This window comes from Abramis brama (genome assembly GCF_963993115.1).
Source record: "Abramis brama genome assembly, chromosome: 17".
Lineage (NCBI taxonomy): Eukaryota > Metazoa > Chordata > Actinopteri > Cypriniformes > Leuciscidae > Abramis > Abramis brama.
Genome location: NC_139979.1, coordinates 13,281,897 through 13,304,723, shown reverse-complemented (window position 1 = coordinate 13,304,723; position 22,827 = coordinate 13,281,897). Strand labels below are relative to the sequence as shown.

The 22,827-nt window shown below is 37.2% G+C and overlaps 2 protein-coding genes and 1 pseudogene across 3 annotated transcripts; all 3 read right to left on the bottom strand.

The window, feature by feature from the left end:
* Positions 1 to 234: 234 nt before the first annotated feature.
* LOC311067873 (complement C1r-A subcomponent-like) lies at positions 235 to 18,738 on the bottom strand. The gene is made up of 16 exons (XM_084090020.1): positions 18,551 to 18,738; positions 18,147 to 18,348; positions 17,737 to 17,911; positions 15,968 to 16,102; positions 14,431 to 14,633; positions 14,212 to 14,356; positions 13,958 to 14,076; positions 13,730 to 13,808; positions 13,511 to 13,645; positions 13,345 to 13,419; positions 12,444 to 13,206; positions 3,663 to 3,864; positions 3,344 to 3,524; positions 1,420 to 1,545; positions 1,244 to 1,327; positions 235 to 1,144 (listed from the first exon to the last, which is right to left on the bottom strand). The coding sequence occupies exons 1-16, from the start codon at positions 18,574 to 18,576 to the stop codon at positions 387 to 389; spliced, it is 3,408 nt and encodes a 1,135-aa protein (XP_083946146.1). The 5' UTR covers positions 18,577 to 18,738; the 3' UTR covers positions 235 to 386.
* LOC311067667 (complement C1r-A subcomponent-like) lies at positions 4,707 to 10,963 on the bottom strand. Its single transcript, XM_084089679.1, has 10 exons — positions 10,807 to 10,963; positions 10,432 to 10,633; positions 10,109 to 10,289; positions 7,662 to 7,864; positions 7,443 to 7,587; positions 7,189 to 7,307; positions 6,961 to 7,039; positions 6,742 to 6,876; positions 6,576 to 6,650; positions 4,707 to 6,437 (listed from the first exon to the last, which is right to left on the bottom strand). Exons 1-10 carry the CDS (start codon positions 10,839 to 10,841, stop codon positions 5,674 to 5,676), a joined length of 1,938 nt encoding a protein of 645 aa, XP_083945805.1. The 5' UTR covers positions 10,842 to 10,963; the 3' UTR covers positions 4,707 to 5,673.
* Positions 18,739 to 19,151: 413 nt separating the features above from the next.
* LOC311067872 (complement C1s subcomponent-like) lies at positions 19,152 to 20,327 on the bottom strand (annotated as a pseudogene). The gene is made up of 3 exons (XR_014609518.1): positions 20,261 to 20,327; positions 20,085 to 20,168; positions 19,152 to 19,985 (listed from the first exon to the last, which is right to left on the bottom strand). The product of XR_014609518.1 is annotated as a complement C1s subcomponent-like (transcript).
* Positions 20,328 to 22,827: the final 2,500 nt, after the last annotated feature.

Below are 22,827 nucleotides of genomic sequence, written 5' to 3'. Positions count from 1 at the left end.
GATTATTAGATGATTCCATCCTTGTCAGTTACAAAGAAGGTGTTTGTCTATTAAGCAGTTTTGAGGAAATAAATCATGATTCATAACTATTTGCTGTTTAGGCACTGCAGTTGGGCAATGAGTTTAAAAGTCACAATAAAAATCAGGTTTATTTGATTTGGCTGAAAAGGAAGTCAAATCTAGAAAGGCAAATGTACGAGGCATGGAAATGCCATTGTACAAAAGAAACTGAATGGCTTTTTATGTGAAAATGATTTTATTGGGGCATATAAAACTTGAATCATTTATATATATATATAGCAGATTAGATATAGTAGACAGAAACTTTTGTGATGTGCATTATAATGACAACTGCTGTAAGTGAATATCATTTTAGTGCACTGATGTTAGTTTTTTTCCATGGTTTCTTTGATCCAATCCAGGTAGTTTTGGACTTTAGTATAGTAGCCCTTGAAGCTTTTATTTCCACATCCAGGAGGACCCCATGATACAATGCCTGCAAGACGATAAGGCTTGTCTGGAGACCCATAGCCCAGAACAGGGGAAAACAAAGGACCTCCAGCGTCACCTTGACAACTGTCTATATAATCTCCTCCAGCACAGAACATGTTATGAGTGACAGGTGAACCTCTTGAATCACATTTATCAAGTGAATATATCTCAACAAGTCCATGAAGCAGATATCGACTAATTCTTATTTCTTCCATTCTTCCAAAACCTGAGATTGTGCCCTCCACCACAAGTTCATCTGTTTTGTTTGGCAGACACACTGGCCTGATGTTTGGACCAAGTGTCACCCTGGCAGACATTTTGATGAGTGCAATGTCATTATCAAAGTTAGGCCTATTTGGTTCTTTACCCTTACCAACTCTCATATAATTTGGGTGAATTATGATCTTCTCTGTCTCCATAATGACTGCGTTTTTGTCCTGACTTTCACTCAGTCCTCCTAACCAACTCATGGTGTTTTCTTCATATCCATCTACTACATGAGCAGCTGTTAGAGCCCAGTAATCACTGATCAGAGACGCACCACCTCTGGGATTTAACCTATGTAAGAGCTGCCAGGGAATCTGCCCCAGATTGGCTCGTTTCCCACCAAAGACTCTGCCACCAAAATAGACCTCTGAATTCATTCCACACACTAAAAGAAAGAGAGTGAAATATGAAATAAATGAAAATGATAATATGAAAGATAACCAAGCATATTTGGGGTTGTAATCATATTCAGGATGACTGATACCTGGTTCACATTTAGGCAAATCTTCTGTTAATTTTTGACCACTCTCAGACACCCAATTACCATCAGCATTACAGGTAAAACTACCTGAGAAAAGGGAAGACAGACAAAGATGTGGAACTAACTACTTTTATCAAGAATTACGACAATGATGTTCACATAAACCATACACATCTCACCAGTTTTATCCAGTTGATAATACTGAGATTTGCACTTGAAACTGATTTGATTCAGATAAGTTGTTGGAGGATCTTTTTCTGATAGCTCCACTAATTCAGGAAGATCTGGATTGCCACAATCCACGGCTGAGGAGGAAAACAAGAAGAGTTTTATTTTTATTTTTAATGAGACTAACAATTTTCAGCTTAATGCAAAAAAATAAAAAAAATAAATAATTTTTTGGATGTGTCTCTGAACATAATAAGCTGCCTAGATGTGCTAATATACAGTAATACAACAACCCCAATGCGGATAAGAAGCATGGAGGAACGAGTTAAAGGGATAGTTCACTTTGAAATTAAATTTTGGTATGTTTTAGCTTACCTCAAGGGCATCCAAGATGTAGGTCTCTTTGTTTCCGCAGTAGTTTCAATTTTGATATTTTTAGGTCAAACCGTTCTTGTATGTCAGTCATATAATGCAGGTCTATGGTCACCACCTCAAAGAGCATGCACAGAGTGACATGTCACTAAAGTCACTGATCTGTAATAGGTCTGTAGCGTGAGCGGGTCACGCCCCTGGGAAAGATTGGAGAGATGAGGAACTAGTGCTTGTAGTCTCAACAGAAATCCCCCCCTCTTACACTTCCTCCGACAATGACGCAAAATGACGATTTTTGCGTCATTGTGGGAGGAAGTGTAAGAGGTAAATAACGGATTTCTCCCGTCTCAGGGGAAAATGAGAGAGTGTTGCACGACCATTCAATAGTATGACTGGGTTTCTAACAATGCAAAGCTTAGTGCAAATGGGTGGAGTGTCCCTTTAACCTCCCTGTACATCTTTGGCCAGTAAAATCTTTTGGCAATGCACATTAATGTCTTCATAAAAGCCAAGACCTGCCCAGGGAATAGAATGCCCAAGTTCCAATATCTCCTTCCTGTATGCCTTAGGTACTACCAGCTGCAGTCCATCTTCCTATCTTACCCTATCGTACCCTATTTTGGGGTAATGTTACATGTCAGTTTGTTTTTGGACTTCTTTCTGTTTGCATTTGTTCAGTTTCCCGCCATCCTGCCTCCAGTTTCCATGGTCACCGTCATCATTAGTTCAGTTGTTTCAGCTGTGTGTCGTTAATCATCTCATTAGTTCTCTTTGTTTGCCACCTGTATATATTCCCTGTGTTCTCCCTCAGTCTTCGTCGGTTCTCGTTGATGTTTAGTTGTGTTTGTTCTCCAGAGTTTCTCCTGCGTTTTTCCTTATTCTAATGTGTTTGATGATTAAAGTCTTCCTTCCAAAATTCTTCCTCGTCGTGCGTATTTCTCAGCACCACCAACCATAACAGTATTGTGTAAACAGCCCTTTATTCTTGTTGATATGCTGATTGTTTAGCACATTTTATTATTTTTTCTTAGTGGAAGCTTTAAGAATATCTAAAATAATAACTAGGAAAACATATAAAAAAATTTTAAATTAAAATCAATATTTTATGTCCATGTATTTATTTATGCTAAGTAGAATGTGCGTGTCTATGCATACAAAAGAAACAAGTAAAAATAATTGCAGCATTAATGTGGACAAACACGGCCAAATTTCACACGTTGCATATAAAGACTATTGGCCCTGTTCTTCTTCCATAAATATGTGAGGAGTTGGGAGTGAGAACGTGTTGCCTATAGCAAAACATAATGGAGATCCATCCACCCGCAAATTAGGCCTATAATTTATTCAAAAACTCGGATTAATTCAGGAATGAAACGCCACTACCATGTGTTAGGAAACAAGCAACTGTTAGTTCTGCTGTGGGTTCATTTTCGCATGTGGATTTTAATTTTGAACAGAACAAAACAAAAATACACAGAACAAAAATAAACAAAGTACAATTATATTCTGCATAAAAATGAACATTCATAACTACAGCACTGATGTTTCTTTATTATAACTCACCATCACCAACAGCCTGGTATGATGCATTAAATCCCATGTGTGATTTGGGGTTTGAATCATCAGTTAGAAAAAAGAGCTGGAGACGGTTAGCAGACACCACGATGGGCTTGTTACCAGGGTGAAACCTGTCTGTGGAATTCTGGCCACAAAACTTCCACAGAACCTTCTTATCAGACACAACCTGGATGCAAAATAATCACTTAAAATGGCATCAAACTGTATTTCCTGTTGTTCAAATGATTGTTGTCAAATGAGCCTAAAGTTAAAACAAATCTTTACTGTGATTAGATTTTACATTTCGAAGTGATGTAACACTTACTTTGAGAGAATCGTGGCAACAGTTTGGAGAGGGCTCAATGTCCAGGTGATTGAACGTTAGCTGGATCTGATACCCCTGCGGCACCTCCAGGTCCCACTGTTCCAAGATATCTGGTGGATACGGCTGAGGGTACTGTGGAGAAGACACTTCTCCAAACATGGCCGGCTCACATTCACACACATTCACACATGCCCACAGCAGGCTGGATCAGTGTGTTTTGGTAGGACAGAGATACAGACAGAGATTCAAGTTTAATCTTTAAATAATTGTATAAACTTGTTCTGAGATGGTTTAAAACATTACTCTCCATTGATGATTAAAATAATAATGTGGATGAACATAGATTTAGATGACACATGAAATTAAAGAACTTACCAAATTATTAGAACTTTTTCAACCATGACAGACATGCAGATGTCAATAGCACCTTCACTAAAATTATAAAGCAGCTATTTTTTTCATCGTAGTTTTTATGCAGCTACAATTGCATTGCCTCTCTAGTGACAGAGCAAGGGTCTAACAGTCATGATAAAAGAAACCTTTGTTTGATTTGGCAGTGCTACAAAAACAAGGAGAGCAAAAAACAGGAAAAAGAGAGAGATGCAAACATTTCCCATGATTCACGCTGCTTTTTAGCCTGTTTACAAAATGGGGAGGCCTAATTTGTGGTTTGTTTGTTTTAAAGAATTGTTCACTTAAAAATTTACAATTATTTACTCACCCTCAAGTTAGTTGTTTCAAACCTGTATGAATGTCTTTCTTCTGCTGAACACAAAAGATGATATTTTGAAGAATGTCAGTAACCAAACAGTTGATGGACCCCATTGACTTCCATAGTATTTTTTCCCTACTTTCATTTTTAAGTGAACTATTCCTTTAAATTTGTATCCTCACATTAATTTTCTTTTGTAAATGGTCATTGGGAGGTTCAGTGCCCTATAGGGGATAATTCCTACAATATGTACATATTGTATATTTTGAGGTGTTGGGGCTATAGGATACTAGTTTCAGTAAAGGTATTATGGATAAGAAAGAGATTATATGTACAGAATTATATTCACTTTATTTCATGTCCATGATCACATGTATGGTGGTTTAGGAGGAACATCTGAGCTCATCTTTGAGGATGATTGCATAACCAGTTTAGACTTCACATCAAAATGCTACGGTAACACTTTACAATACAGGTCCACTAATAATATGCATTAATTCATGCTTAATGCACAGATATTTACATGTATGTCTCATGAAGAACTAATTAATGATTACTGCATCAGCAACTAATAAAGAGTCTATATGAGTAAAAGATTAAGTAATATTTGAATTGCTATTAATTAAATGTTGTCATGAATTAATTCCAGCACCTGTCAAAATCATTTGTAGATTTAAAAAAAAACAAAAAACAAATGTTTGATCATATGCATTGAGTTTAATGACATTTGTAAGCATTTCAATTTACATTAAATAATGATCTCCTAATCATTATGTAACTTTTTATAAGTTCATTAGTAAACATTAACAAGCACATTATCTCATTTTTCTAGCTGTGAATATATATTAACTAATGATCTGTTAAGCATTAATATTTGTTAATGATTTATTAATGAAAGGTATTATAGTGTTACCATTGCTGGTGCAGTAATCATTAATGGTTTAATTCTTCATGAGTCATACATTAACATTATGCATTAGTTAAGCATACATTAATGTAAATTGTAATAGTAAATTGTAAGTGTTACCAACGCTACTTTATTTTTACCGAGCAGAGGGAGATAATCACCTTTGCTAGTTCATTTTTTCATTTCAACAAATTGGAGAAGACAGAATATAGGCACCAATTTTATTTAATTAACTTATTGCCTGCTGAAATAGAAAACAGGTTCTTATTTATTTATTTATTTTTATCATAAAACCAGTTTATTTTAAATCTTCTTGACCGTTATGCACGTAATTTAACCTGATCTCAGGTTAACACTAAACACTGATATTGTCTTGACTTGCACAGTAGATGCTAATTATTTTCCATTGTTTCTTTTATCCAGTCCAGGTAGTTCTGCACTTTAGTGTAGAAACCTTTAGAGACTGCATTACCACATCTTTCAGGACCCCATGATACAATGCCCCTCACTTCAAAGGGCTGCTCTTTAGATCCATAGCCCAACATGGGGACGAACAGAGGACCCCCAATGTCACCTTTACAACTGTCAACACTTTTAACATCGTCTCCAGCACAGAACATGTTATCAGAGACAGGCAGATCCGCTTCACACTTATCAAGAGTATATTCCTGAACAAGCCCATAACGTAAAGTTTTACTTATTAAGCCTCGCTCAAACCCTCCAAAACCTGATATAGTACCCATCGTGCCCTCCATTACAAGTTCATGCGTTTTGTTTGGCAGACACACTGGCCTGATGTTTGGACCGAGTGGCACCTGGGCAGACATTTTGATCAGAGCAATGTCATTGTCAAAGTTTGTTTGACTTTCACCCCGACCAACTCTATGATAACTGGGGTGAATTATGATCTTCTCGGCCTCCATAGTGACTGGGTTTTTGTCCTCAGTATTAATTATTCCTCCAAGCCAAGTCATGTTGTAATTTTCATATCCATCCACTACATGAGCAGCTGTTAGAGCCCAGTAATCACTGATCAGAGACGCACCACCTCTGGTATATGTCTTATGGAAAAGCTGCCAGGGAATCTGCCCCCGACTGGCTGGCTTCCCACCAAAGACTCTGCCACCAGAAGAGACTTCTGTATTCATTCCACACACTAAAACATAAAGTAAATAAAAAATATACATATATATATATCAAAATATGCATAATGTAAAATATAGTGCAAATGCACAAGTACAAGATTATATAAAATCTACTTTTATCTGTCTATCTGTCAAGCCACTATTATTACCAGGATAACAAGGAGGAATAACATCAATGTTGTTGTCTTCCGTCCATTTCCGGTCATTTGCACACTTGTATCTTACTACACAGGAGAAGGAAAGAAAGGTAATTAGCCTTAATAGTCAGGATTTGTCAGTCACAAGAATAAAATTGGGTTTTGTACAGTTTTCGACCTTTAGGAGTATCCTTAAATCTGTAGTAAGGCTCATTGCAGCGATACTCTATGACAGAGAGATATTCGTTGTTTTCTCCACTGATAAACTGAAAGACTCCATTAGGCAGCAGCTTTGGTTCTCCACAGTCAATAACTGCAATGACACATAGAAACAAAATAAATGATGAATGGATGAAATGTAGCAAAATGTGAAATCAGGTGATGTGTATTTACTCACTCTTGCACTCTGGCAATGTCAAATGCCACTGTCCATTACTCTGACACATGGACTTAAAACTTGCAATCTCTTTCTCTCCCTTACAGAATGCACAGGAAGAGAAAAACACAATATTAAGGGGAAAAAAATTATGAATTCATGTCACATGTTGCTTAGGCCATCATCACCAAATTTCCGAGTTGACTCTTTTTGTTCAAGTTTTATCATAAGCATGATTTTTAATCTCACCATCATGAGCTTGTATCCTGGGTTACAGCGCACATAAATGTAGTCTCTGTACAAGTACTGGGCAAAAACTGTTGTGACTTTTCCATTGCTGATACTGCCCGGCTGCGGACACTTCACTCCTTTAAAAGAGATGTGAGCACATCAGACTAATAAACATTAGCAGAGATATTTGAAGATTTATAGTGATTTCTCAGTGTTCTGACATCCACATGGAAAAACAGTCAATAAAGATCCATCATATTTTTCTCTCTCACTCTGTGTGGTGTAATGTAAGCTCCACCCCTGGCTCTGTCTGTATCTGTCAGTGTGATACTCCAGCTGGACCGAGTGAGTGCCAGTTTCGAGGACGCCAGGGCTTTTTCCTCCGCAGTACTTCTGATCTTTTCCTAAGACGGACACCTGAGAAAAAATGAGAAATAAACCTAAAAAATGTATTCATCTGAAGACAGACAGACGTTTATAGCAAAACATACTTGCAGCCAGTGGTAGAGGCAGGTTGGTCCTTGATTGTAGACCTGCTCTATGTGGAAGTTCTGGCTAAAGTTGAGAGTGATAATGAAGCCTGGCTGCACAGAGATGCTGTAGACACAGTCCAGATCTTGTGGGGACATGTCTGGGTAACCAGGACTGGAGATGGTCCCCTCTTGTTCACTGTGCACCCCACCTCCACAGTCCACTAGCACAGGCGGGAAACACACACCACTTGCTATAGATCTTATGCACCAGAGAAACAAGCGCGCGGCCATCTTTAGAATATTGTCTTTGAACTTCCGTTTCTGCGGTAGCTCTGTATATTTCTATGGCATCGCTGTTGAAGAGTAATTAGCTGGTGAAGAGGATTTACTTAATGTAGAGTTGACAAAAGTTATCATGAGCATTGTAATGTTTGAAGTGGACGTCAACAAAAGACTGGGAAGTTTTTAAAACGAGTGGTGCGTTCATAAATCAGTAAGATCTTACCTTCATGCAGTGGAAATACAAACCGGAAGACACAATACAACAAGCGCAGTGCTGAAAAGGGGCGGGGCTACATAAGGTCTATACTGTAGGTTATTATTTTTTCAGCTGGATGTAATGTTAGACCTTGCTTTATATCAGTGTTATTTTTGTATGACCATTTTTATTATTATTTTAATTAGCTTTTTTCAGTTTTCATTTTAATTTTAGTTTAATTTTTAGTAATTTTGTTATTTGCTTTTGTCATTTTTATTATTTTAAATCATATAATATTTATGATATTATATGATTTTATATATATATATATATATATATATATATGTATATGAAAAGTTCAGATGCAAAAGCCTCTAAGTTCCATCTGAAATTTTCTTCTAGAATGATCATTTTTATCAAGCTCGTATATTTAAGTTCAGTAATTTAACTTAAATGACCATTAATAGGTTATTTTCATTGCCATTTAAGTGAAATTGCTGAACTTAAATATTCAAGCTTGATAAAAATTATCATTCTAGAAGAAAATTTTAGATGGCACTTAGAAGCTTTTGCATCTGAACTATATATATATATATATATATATATATATATATATATAAACTATATTTTAGTTTTAGGCAACATTTAGCATTTTCATTTAGTTTAAGTTTTTCATTTAATATTTATATTATATTTTGTTTCAGCTTTATTTCAAATTTTTGCGTCATTGTGGGAGGAAGTGTAAGAGGTAAATAACGGATTTCTCCCGTCTCAGGGGAAAATGAGAGAGTGTTGCACGACCATTCAATAGTATGACTGGGTTTCTAACAATGCAAAGCTTAGTGCAAATGGGTGGAGTGTCCCTTTAACCTCCCTGTACATCTTTGGCCAGTAAAATCTTTTGGCAATGCACATTAATGTCTTCATAAAAGCCAAGACCTGCCCAGGGAATAGAATGCCCAAGTTCCAATATCTCCTTCCTGTATGCCTTAGGTACTACCAGCTGTAGTCCATCTTCCTATCTTACCCTATCGTACCCTATTTTGGGGTAATGTTACATGTCAGTTTGTTTTTGGACTTCTTTCTGTTTGCATTTGTTCAGTTTCCCGCCATCCTGCCTCCAGTTTCCATGGTCACCGTCATCATTAGTTCAGTTGTTTCAGCTGTGTGTCGTTAATCATCTCATTAGTTCTCTTTGTTTGCCACCTGTATATATTCCCTGTGTTCTCCCTCAGTCTTCGTCGGTTCTCGTTGATGTTTAGTTGTGTTTGTTCTCCAGAGTTTCTCCTGCGTTTTTCCTTATTCTAATGTGTTTGATGATTAAAGTCTTCCTTCCAAAATTCTTCCTCGTCGTGCGTATTTCTCAGCACCACCAACCATAACAGTATTGTGTAAACAGCCCTTTATTCTTGTTGATATGCTGATTGTTTAGCACATTTTATTATTTTTTCTTAGTGGAAGCTTTAAGAATATCTAAAATAATAACTAGGAAAACATATAAAAAAATTTAAAATTAAAATCAATATTTTATGTCCATGTATTTATTTATGCTAAGTAGAATGTGCGTGTCTATGCATACAAAAGAAACAAGTAAAAATAATTGCAGCATTAATGTGGACAAACACGGCCAAATTTCACACGTTGCATATAAAGACTATTGGCCCTGTTCTTCTTCCATAAATATGTGAGGAGTTGGGAGTGAGAACGTGTTGCCTATAGCAAAACATAGTGGAGATCCATCCACCCGCAAATTAGGCCTATAATTTATTCAAAAACTCGGATTAATTCAGGAATGAAACGCCACTACCATGTGTTAGGAAACAAGCAACTGTTAGTTCTGCTGTGGGTTCATTTTCGCATGTGGATTTTAATTTTGAACAGAACAAAACAAAAATACACAGAACAAAAATAAACAAAGTACAATTATATTCTGCATAAAAATGAACATTCATAACTACAGCACTGATATTTCTTTATTATAACTCACCATCACCAACAGCCTGGTATGATGCATTAAATCCCATGTGTGATTTGGGGTTTGAATCATCAGTTAGAAAAAAGAGCTGGAGACGGTTAGCAGACACCACCATGGGCTTGTTACCAGGGTGAAACCTGTCTGTGGAATTCTGGCCACAAAACTTCCACAGAACCTTCTTATCAGACACAACCTGGATGCAAAATAATCACTTAAAATGGCATCAAACTGTATCTTACTGTTGTTCAAATGATTGTTGTCAAATGAGCCTAAAGTTAAAACAAATCTTTACTGTGATTAGATTTTACATTATTTTGAAGTGACGTAACACTTACTTTGAGAGAATCGTGGCAACAGTTTGGAGAGGGCTCAATGTCCAGGTGATTGAACGTTAGCTGGATCTGATACCCCTGCGGCACCTCCAGGTCCCACTGTTCCAAGATATCTGGTGGATACGGCTGAGGGTACTGTGGAGAAGACACTTCTCCAAACATGGCCGGCTCACATTCACACACATTCACACATGCCCACAGCAGGCTGGATCAGTGTGTTTTGGTAGGACAGAGATACAGACAGAGATTCAAGTTTAATCTTTAAATAATTGTATAAACTTGTTCTGAGATGGTTTAAAACATTACTCTCCATTGATGATTAAAATAATAATGTGGATGAACATAGATTTAGATGACACATGAAATTAAAGAACTTACCAAATTATTAGAACTTTTTCAACCATGACAGACATGCAGATGTCAATAGCACCTTCACTAAAATTATAAAGCAGCTATTTTTTTCATCGTAGTTTTTATGCAGCTACAATTGCAATGCCTCTCTAGTGAAAGAGCACAGGTCTAACAGTCATGATAAAAGAAACCTTTGTTTGATTTGGCAGTGCTACAAAAACAAGGAGAGCAAAAAACAGGAAAAAGAGAGAGATGCAAACTTTTCCCATGATTCACGCTGCTTTTTAGCCTGTTTACAAAATGGGGAGGCCTAATTTGTGGTTTGTTTGTTTTAAAGAATTGTTCACTTAAAAATTTACAATTATTTACTCACCCTCAAGTTAGTTGTTTCAAACCTGTATGAATGTCTTTCTTCTGCTGAACACAAAAGATGATATTTTGAAGAATGTCAGTAACCAAACAGTTGATGGACCCCATTGACTTCCATAGTATTTTTTCCCTACTTTCATTTTTAAGTGAACTATTCCTTTAAATTTGTATCCTCACATTAATTTTCTTTTGTAAATGGTCATTGGGAGGTTCAGTGCCCTATAGGGGATAATTCCTACAATATGTGCATATTGTATATTTTGAGGTGTTGGGGCTATAGGATACTAGTTTCAGTAAAGGTATTATGGATAAGAAAGAGATTATATGTACAGAATTATATTCACTTTATTTCATGTCCATGATCACATGTATGGTGGTTTAGGAGGAACATCTGAGCTCATCTTTGAGGATGATTGCATAACCAGTTTAGACTTCACATCAAAATGCTACGGTAACACTTTACAATACAGGTCCACTAATAATATGCATTAATTCATGCTTAATGCACAGATAATTACATGTATGTCTCATGAAGAACTAATTAATGATTACTGCATCAGCAACTAATAAAGAGTCTATATGAGTAAAAGATTAAGTAATATTTGAATTGCTATTAATTAAATGTTGTCATGAATTAATTCCAGCACCTGTCAAAATCATTTGTAGATTTAAAAAAAAAAACAAAACAAATGTTTGATCATATGCATTGAGTTTAATGACATTTGTAAGCATTTCAATTTACATTAAATAATGATCTCCTAATCATTATGTAACTTTTTATAAGTTCATTAGTAAACATTAACAAGCACATTATCTCATTTTTCTAGCTGTGAATATATATTAACTAATGATCTGTTAAGCATTAATATTTGTTAATGATTTATTAATGAAAGGTATTATAGTGTTACCGTTGCTGGTGCAGTAATCACTAATGGTTTAGTTCTTCATGAGTCATACATTAACATTATGCATTAGTTAAGCATACATTAATGTAAATTGTAATAGTAAATTGTAAGTGTTACCAACGCTACTTTATTTTTACCGAGCAGAGGGAGATAATCACCTTTGCTAGTTCATTTTTTCATTTCAACAAATTGGAGAAGACAGAATATAGGCACCAATTTTATTTAATTAACTTATTGCCTGCTGAAATAGAAAACAGGTTCTTATTTATTTATTTATTTTTATTATAAAACCAGTTTATTTTAAATCTTCTTGACCGTTATGCACGTAATTTAACCTGATCTCAGGTTAACACTAAACACTGATATTGTCTTGACTTGCACAGTAGATGCTAATTATTTTTCATTGTTTCTTTTATCCAGTCCAGGTAGTTCTGCACTTTAGTGTAGAAACCTTTAGAGACTGCATTACCACATCTTTCAGGACCCCATGATACAATGCCCCTCACTTCAAAGGGCTGCTCTTTAGATCCATAGCCCAACATGGGGACGAACAGAGGACCCCCACTGTCACCTTTACAACTGTCAACACTTTTAACATCGTCTCCAGCACAGAACATGTTATCAGAGACAGGCAGATCCGCTTCACACTTATCAAGAGTATATTCCTGAACAAGCCCATAACGTAAAGTTTTACTTATTAAGCCTCGCTCAAACCCTCCAAAACCTGATATAGTACCCATCGTGCCCTCCATTACAAGTTCATGCGTTTTGTTTGGCAGACACACTGGCCTGATGTTTGGACCGAGTGGCACCTGGGCAGACATTTTGATCAGAGCAATGTCATTGTCAAAGTTTGTTTGACTTTCACCCCGACCAACTCTATGATAACTGGGGTGAATTATGATCTTCTCGGCCTCCATAGTGACTGGGTTTTTGTCCTCAGTATTAATTATTCCTCCAAGCCAAGTCATGTTGTAATTTTCATATCCATCCACTACATGAGCAGCTGTTAGAGCCCAGTAATCACTGATCAGAGACGCACCACCTCTGGTATATGTCTTATGGAAAAGCTGCCAGGGAATCTGCCCCCGACTGGCTGGCTTCCCACCAAAGACTCTGCCACCAGAAGAGACTTCTGTATTCATTCCACACACTAAAACATAAAATAAATAAAAAATATACATATATATATATCAAAATATGCATAATGTAAAATATAGTGCAAATGCACAAGTACAAAATTATATAAAATCTACTTTTATCTGTCTATCTGTCAAGCCACTATTATTACCAGGATAACAAGGAGGAATAACATCAATGTTGTTGTCTTCCGTCCATTTCCGGTCATTTGCACACTTGTATCTTACTACACAGGAGAAGGAAAGAAAGGTAATTAGCCTTAATAGTCAGGATTTGTCAGTCACAAGAATAAAATTGGGTTTTGTACAGTTTTCGACCTTTAGGAGTATCCTTAAATCTGTAGTAAGGCTCATTGCAGCGATACTCTATGACAGAGAGATATTCGTTGTTTTCTCCACTGATAAACTGAAAGACTCCATTAGGCAGCAGCTTTGGTTCTCCACAGTCAATAACTGCAATGACACATAGAAACAAAATAAATGATGAATGGATGAAATGTAGCAAAATGTGAAATCAGGTGATGTGTATTTACTCACTCTTGCACTCTGGCAATGTCAAATGCCACTGTCCATTACTCTGACACATGGACTTAAAACTTGCAATCTCTTTCTCTCCCTTACAGAATGCACAGGAAGAGAAAAACACAATATTAAGGGGAAAAAAATTATGAATTCATGTCACATGTTGCTTAGGCCATCATCACCAAATTTCCTATTTGACTCTTTTTGTTCAAGTTTTATCATAAGCATGATTTTTAATCTCACCATCATGAGCTTGTATCCTGGGTTACAGCGCACATGAATGTAGTCTCTGTACAAGTACTGGGCAAAAACTGGTGTGACTTTTCCATTGCTGATACTGCCCGGCTGCGGACACTTCACTCCTTTAAAAGAGATGTGAGCACATCAGACTAATAAACATTAGCAGAGATATTTGAAGATTTATAGTGATTTCTCAGTGTTCTGACATCCACATGGAAAAACAGTCAATAAAGATCCATCATATTTTTCTCTCTCACTCTGTGTGGTGTAATGTAAGCTCCACCCCTGGCTCTGTCCGTATCTGTCAGTGTGATACTCCAGCTGGACCGAGTGAGTGCCAGTTTCGAGGACGCCAGGGCTTTTTCCTCCGCAGTACTTCTGATCTTTTCCTAAGACGGACACCTGAGAAAAAATGAGAAATAAACCTAAAAAATGTATTCATCTGAAGACAGACAGACGTTTATAGCAAAACATACTTGCAGCCAGTGGTAGAGGCAGGTTGGTCCTTGATTGTAGACCTGCTCTATGTGGAAGTTCTGGCTAAAGTTGAGAGTGATAATGAAGCCTGGCTGCACAGAGATGCTGTAGACACAGTCCAGATCTTGTGGGGACATGTCTGGGTAACCAGGACTGGAGATGGTCCCCTCTTGTTCACTGTGCACCCCACCTCCACAGTCCACTAGCACAGGCGGGAAACACACACCACTTGCTATAGATCTTATGCACCAGAGAAACAAGCGCGCGGCCATCTTTAGAATATTGTCTTTGAACTTCCGTTTTTTGCGGTAGCTCTGTATATTTCTATGGCATCGCTGTTGAAGAGTAATTAGCTGGTGAAGAGGATTTACTTATTGTAGAGTTGACAAAAGTTATCATGAGCATTGTAATGTTTGAAGTGGACGTCATAACAAAAGACCGGGAAGTTTTTAAAACGAGTGGTGCGTTCATAAATCAGTAAGATCTTACCTTCATGCAGTGGAAATACAAACCGGAAGACACAATACAACAAGCGCAGTGCTGAAAAGGGGCGGGGCTACATAAGGTCTATACTGTAGGTTATTATTTTTTCAGCTGGATGTAATGTTAGACCTTGCTTTATATCAGTGTTATTTTTGTATGACCATTTTTATTATTATTTTAATTAGCTTTTTTCAGTTTTCATTTTAATTTTAGTTTAATTTTTAGTAATTTTGTTATTTGCTTTTGTCATTTTTATTATTTTAAATCATATAATATTTATGATATTATATGATTTTATATATATATATATATATATATATATATATATATATATATATATATGTATATGAAGAGTTCAGATGCAAAAGCCTCTAAGTTCCATCTGAAATTTTCTTCTAGAATGATCATTTTTATCAAGCTCGTATATTTAAGTTCAGTAATTTAACTTAAATTACCATTAATAGGTTACTTTCATTGCCATTTAAGTGAAATTGCTGAACTTAAATATTCAAGCTTGATAAAAATGATCATTCTAGAAGAAAATTTTAGATGGCACTTAGAAGCTTTTGCATCTGAACTATATATATATATATATATATATATATATATATATATATATATATATATATATATATATATATAAACTATATTTTAGTTTTAGGCAACATTTATCATTTTCATTTAGTTTAAGTTTTTCATTTAATATTTATATTATATTTTGTTTCAGCTTTATTTCAAATAAAACAATGATAACCTTGATTTTTATATTGTTTTTATATATTACATTAATCATATGGCTGGATTGTTTTTATTATGCTATTATTTTGATGACTATACATTAGAATGCAATGATTAAATGCAGAAAGCTATATATGCGAATATATGTAAATTGATTAGAAATAAACTGTTTAAAATCGTGACTGAAAAAATGTGTAGCATTTAAAATCACCTCAGAAAACTAAAAACAATCACCAACCTATATAATCAACATAAACAGCATGCTGAAAATGTAAAGATCATGACGCCTGGGTTGTTTTTAATGAACACACTCACAGGCGCAGGTGCGTTGGTCAGGCTTTAGTGTGTAACCATGGTGACATGCACACAGGTAGGAGCCAAGAGTGTTGAGGCATATCTGTGAACATGGTGGATCTTTTACCACACTGGAAGACGAACACTCATCTATGTCTAAGGGAACAATAAGGATATCAAGCATTAAAAGATGTATATATACAAAAGGTTATGGTGTTAATACAGCACTAAACTTGTAGCAAATTTAATTAAAAAACATCACACGACACTAGCAACAGTGCTCATTATTCAGCATACTGCTTTTATACAACCGTTCAATAAACAAGAAATAAATATTCGGCAACTTACATTTTAGACACATTATTGCCAGTTACTGTGACTATTTTTGTTGCGTTAATATTTCCAAAATGAAGCCACAGTCCCCGAGCAACACACCATAGTAGTGTTTTGTTACTGAATGAATCAGTGTTTTTGAACAAATCAGTTGAGCGGATGATTCAATGGGCCCTATTTTAACGATCTGAAACGCAAGTGTCAAAGCGCAAAGCGCAAGTAACTTTGTGGGCGGGTCTTGGCGCTGTTGCTATTTTCCCAGCGGGATAAATGACTCTTGCGCCAGGCGCAAATCTAAAATGGGTTGGTCTGAGGTAGCTTCATTATTCATAGGTGTGGTTTGGGCGTATCGTGAAATAAACCAATCAGAGCGACATCTCACATTCCCTTTAAGAGCAGGCGCGCTTTGTTCTAAAGCGGATTCCTATTATAACGGCGGATTTGCCAGGCGCGCGCCAGGAGCGGTTCACAGCCAAGGAGAGCAACGCTCTCGTCAGGGACGTTGGGGATGGAGAAACCCACCCAAATTAACTTCGGTTAAAAAGGCGTATGATAATTTGGGTAAATGTGTAAGCTAGATGTATGCTTTTATAATAAATTATCTATCTATCTATCTATCTATCTATCTATCTATCTATCTATCTATCTATCTATCGTAATAATATATGATTTGCAAAAATGAAAACTGCTGCTTCTGTGTAGATGAGAGAATCAAAGTGTATGCGCGTTGTGCACACGCTACATTGATTATGGCCAAGCATGCGCCCTTAAAATAGCATATGAATAACATGCGCAACGCGCCACTGACTTTAAACTATTTTTTCCTGGTTAGTGGCGCAATTGTTTTCTAAACCTGCAAAATAGCATGAAGGAACGTTTGCGCCGCAACACGCCTCCTTTTTTGCGCTGAACCGCCCAGGGAGCGCAAGTTCATTCCCTAGTTTAGCGACGTGCTTTTGTGGAGGGAAAAGCGCGCTTTGCGCGGGTGCAAAATAGGAATGATACATGCGTCGGTGTACAAAGTCAATTGCGCTGGGTGCAAGATAGGGCCCAATGACTCACTTATAAAGACACTTGTTTGCACCTACTGGTGTATTGATGCAATTGCAGACAGTTGCTATGTTACCATCCAAAAGTAGTGAATTTAACTCATACAATGCTTGTGAATGTTTCCATCCCATGTGTTTAAAAGAACAACATTTTCACTTCCCGTGAAACTGATGCAATGTATCAATAATAAAAATGGAAGTTGCTGCAACTAAGCCACTGTGGTTATTTTTCCCATAATAATAAATTCCTTAATAATCAAATTCGAGGACCGAACTGTTGAATGAATTGAATTAAAAATCTAAAAGGAGAATATTTTACATCCTGATAGAACATATTTAGGGTGGAAACATATTATGTACACAACACTAAATTGTTTGTAATATGCTTGAAACGTGTATATAACTCACCAACAGCCTGGTAGAATGCATTGAATCCCAAGTGTGACTCATGATTTGAGTCGTCCGTTAGAAAAAGCAGCTGGAGACGGTTACCGGGAGCCAAGATAGGCTTTTCACCTGGGTGAAACCTGTCTGTGGAATTCTGACCACAGAACTTCCCCAGAACCTTCTCATCAGACACAACCTGAACATAAATGAACCACATGTGCTGAAGTATTACAAACTATATATCCTGCTAGATAAATTACTTACGAAAGCCAAAGTGACAGTAGTCATTCACATCATGACATTTTCAATCCTAATTCACAGTGCATAGAGTATGGCTTTCTTTGGAGGCATTCCCCCAAAACACAGTATGAGGTATGAATCGTGCAACATATCCACATGATACTGAAAATCTAAGTTGAAGCATCACTAACCGAGACAGAATCGTAGTAACAGTCTGGAGAGGGCTCAATGTCCAGGTGATTGAATGTTAGCTGGATCTGGTAGCCTTGAGGCACTTCCAGGTCCCACTGTTCTTGGAGATTCTCTGGATATGGCTGAGGGTACTGTGGAGAAGACACTTCTCCAAACATGGCCAGCTCACATTCACACACATTCACACATGCCCACAGCAGGCTGGATCAGTGTTTGAGTAAAAAACAGAAAAAGATCATAATTGTGTCATGGAGAATTCAGTAAATAGACACAGGATGTTCTGAGATGGCTAAGATATGTCGATGTCCACCAATGATTTTTATTAAATGAACAACACAATTGAATATACAGTATATGTTGTAATACATGCAAATGTTAAGAATTAAATCTAAAAACAACTTACCAAATTATTAGATGTATTCCATCCATAACAGATATGCAGATGTCAATAACTGTTTCACTACACTGATAATGCAGTCATGAGGTTTTCTTGTGATAATGTGTATGTGGTTAACAATCACATATGAGAGAACAAGAGTCTAAAAGTCATCAAAAAAGGTAAACTTGTTTGATTTGGCTATGGCAGAAAAGAGAGACGATTACTTTTCCCGTAAACCTTGCTGCGTTTTCAACCTGTTTACTCAAACTTTAAGGGTTAAAGTCTACACAGATCATTTTCATGCATCTTTTCTTTACAGATTATTAGATGATTCCATCCTTGTCAGTTACAAAGAAGGTGTTTGTTTATTATGCAGTTTTGAGGAAATAAATCATAATTCATAAAAATTTGCTGTTTAAGCACTGCAGTTGGGCAATGAGTTTAAAAGTCAGGTTTATTTGATTTGGCTGAAAAGGAAGTCAAATCTAGAAAGGCAAACGTACGAGGCATGGAAATGCCATTGTACAAAAGAAACTGAATGGCTTTTTATGTGAAAAGGATTTTATTGGGGCATATAAAATTATTAGGAGTATAAAACTTGAAAAAATTATTGTAAGAACAGATTAGATATAGTAGACAGAAACTTTTATGATGTGCATTATAATAACAACTGGTGTAAGTGAATATCATTTTAGTGCACTGATGTTAGTTTTTTTCCATGGTTTCTTTGATCCAATCCAGGTAGTTTTGGACTTTAGTATAGTAGCCCTTGAAGCTTTTATTTCCACATCCAGGAGGACCCCATGATACAATGCCTGCAAGACGATAAGGCTTGTCTGGAGACCCATAGCCCAGAACAGGGGAAAACAAAGGACCTCCAGCGTCACCTTGACAACTGTCTATATGATCTCCTCCAGCACAGAACATGTTATGAGTGACAGGTAAACCTCTTGAATCACATTTATCAAGTGAATATATCTCAACAAGTCCATGAAGCAGATATCGACTAATTTTTTTTTTTCTTCCATTCTGCCAAAACCTGAGATTGTGCCCTCCGCCACAAGTTCATCTGTTTTGTTTGGCAGACACACTGGCCTGATGTTTGGACCAAGTGTCACTCTGGCAGACATTTTGATGAGTGCAATGTCATTATCAAATTTCTTTGGTTTTACATGTTTACCAACTTTCTGATAATTTGGGTGAATTATGATCTTCTCTGTCTCCATAATGACTGGGTTTTTGTCCTGACTATCAATCAGTCCCCCTAACCAATTCATGGTGTTTTCTTCATATCCATCTACTACATGAGCAGCTGTTAGAGCCCAGTAATCACTGATCAGAGACGCACCACTTCTGGGAGTTGACTTATGTAAGAGCTGCCAGGGAATCTGCCCCAGACTGGCTCGTTTCCCACCAAAGACTCTGCCACCAAAATAGACCTCTGAATTCATTCCACACACTAAAAGAAAGAGAGTGAAATATGAAATAAATAAAAATGAGATATGAAAGATAACCAAGCTTATTTGGGGTTATAATCATATTCAGGATGACTGAGTACCTGGTTCACATTTAGGCAAATCTTCTGTTAATTTTTGACCACTCTCAGACACCCAATTACCATCAGCATTACAGGTAAAACTACCTGAGAAAAGGAAAGACAGACAAAGATGTGAAACTAACTACTTTTATCAAGAATTACGACAATGATGTTCACATAAACCATACACATCTCACCAGTTTTATCCAGTTGATGGTTCGTGACTCGATTAGTCGAGACTGTTTTCCAAGATGGCTCCTGCATGTAAACGCGTAATGTACTGTCTTTATAAAGTATCTTCTTATTAAACTGTCTGTACACTTACAAAGTTCTCAGTGCTTCGGTTTGCATGTAGGGACCCTCATTATGCTACCGTGTTAGTGTGAGGCTATTTTGAGCCTTGTTAGTGGTATTAACTAGCGATTTAGTTTTACTTACTCTGTGCCCCATATACTAGTGTTATGAGCTAATCTGTTTTTAAAGATAAAACTCTTTACATTCGATTTTCATGAAAACGCATCGCAGGGAACGATCGACTCGGTAACCATGTGTTAATTAACCCCAGGTTCATTTTTGGATTACTGGATTTGTCCTTTAAGGTGGGCAGAAGCATCACAATCCCCATACATTATATCCTATGCCTACAAGCCTATTATAGGCTGAAGCCCCACCTACAGGGCATGCCAACCACAGGAACAAACTAAAAAGTTTGTAACAATCAAATTAAATAATATAAACACCCAACACAACACTTAAGCCTTCCAAACATCTAATACAACAACCATTAACAGAGAAAGTTTAACAACAAATTGAATGGCAAAAACAACTGTTTCTAAATTCTCCCCCCTCTGACATCACACCATAATGGTAGCTTCCACAGGAAGTGATGTGTAACCTGATTATGGGTTTGGTTGTACAGAGTGTGAACCGGGAAGTTTAACTGCAATAAGGTTTGTGGAAAATTTGTGGAAAAATAAAGTTAATTATCATATGAATTATTGTGTGTTCTGGCATTCTGTTCTCTTAGGAAAATAATGACAAACTATAAGAAAACCTATAAAGAGTTGAAAACTATAACAAAACACAGCAGTAACAAAATTTTAACTAAACAAAACAAAAACACCTTCTGATGTGTACACAGATGTTAATTTTGCCGGCAATGTACAGTACCAGTGAAATGGATGTATGTTTGTAAGTCCAGGTTTATAGAGTCACCAGGTTAACCTGTGACATTTCTCCCCCCTTCCCCAGACACCTAAGGGGTGTTAGAGAGATAATCTGCTGTACAATTTTGTGACCCAGTTTTGTACAAAATTTCAAAGTCAAATGGCTGGATGGCTAAAAACCATCTGGTGATACGGGCATTTGTGTCTCTCATACGGCCCAACCAGGCCAATGCCCTGTGATCAGTCTCAAGTACGAATTTGCGCCCCACCAGGTAGTATCTTAAAGCGACCAATGCCCATTTAATTGCCAGACACTCCTTTTCAACTGTAAAATACCTGGATTCACAAGGAAGCTTCTGCTGATGTAGGCAGTCGTTTGGAGCTGCCCTTGACCTTCCTGAAGCAGTACAGCCCCAATGCCAGAAGTATCGATCTGTACAGCAGTGAAAGTCTTTTCAAAGTCAGGACTCTGTAAAACAGGCTCTGTGCATAAGGAGTCCTTTAGGTCCTGGAAAGCCCTCTCACAGTCCTGAGTCCAGTTAACTTTATTTGGCTTCTCTTTTTTAGTTAAATCAGTTAGGGTAAAGGCTCGTTCAGAGAAGTTGGGGATAAAACGCCTGTACCACCCCACAAGTCCAAGGAAAGAACGGACCTGTTTCTTGGTCACTGGCCGTTCCGTATTCTTGATGGCCTCCACTTTACTCCATGACCCAGCGCATACCCTAGGTATTGTGTCTCAGTCCTGGATAGGGTGCATTTGTCTGGGCGGATGGTTAGACCAGCATTCTTAATTCTCAGTAGCATGTCCTTCAGATGACCCAGATGCTCCTGCCAAGTTTGACTATAGATTAATATGTCATCTAAGTATGCAGCAGCAACTTCTACAACTTCTCAGTCCTTCAGAGGATCTGGTCCATCATCCTTTGGAAAGTAGTTGGAGCTCCGTGAAGCCCAAAGGGAAGGACAAGGAACTGAAAATGTCCAAAGGGTTTTTGTAAATGCAGTCATCTCCTTACTCTCTGAACTTAGTGGAACCTGCCAATATCCCTTGCAGAGGTCAAGTGAGGTGAAATACTTTGCTCTTCCAAGACTCTCCACTACCTCATCCACTCTTGGCATGGGATACGGGTCAAATTTGCTCACACTATTGAGCTTGCGGAAATCCAGACAGAATCTGAGATTGCCATCCTTCTTAGGCACTATAATGGGATTGCTCCATTCACTGGTTGAAGGTTCAATCACACCAAGGCTCTGCTTGGTCTCCAATCCTTTCTTCATAACTGGCAGAAGTCTTTGTGGGACCCAGTATACAGGCTGACGAATGGGTTTGGGATCTTTGAGAGTGATGTGATGGTGGATAACGCTTGTTCTGCCAGGTGTCTCCATAAAGAGTTGGGCTGGGATGCATTGCAGAAGTTCCTGCCTTTGACCATCTTCAAGGTGCTCGAGGCTCACCTGACTGTTGCCCTGATCACCAGGCAGGTATTGTTCCTCCATTTCCTAACATACTGCCTCAGCATAGTTTTCAAGGTCTGGTTGAAATGTTCAACTCTTCTCCACAGGCCCAACTATGTCCACTCCTATTCACTTAGGAGTTT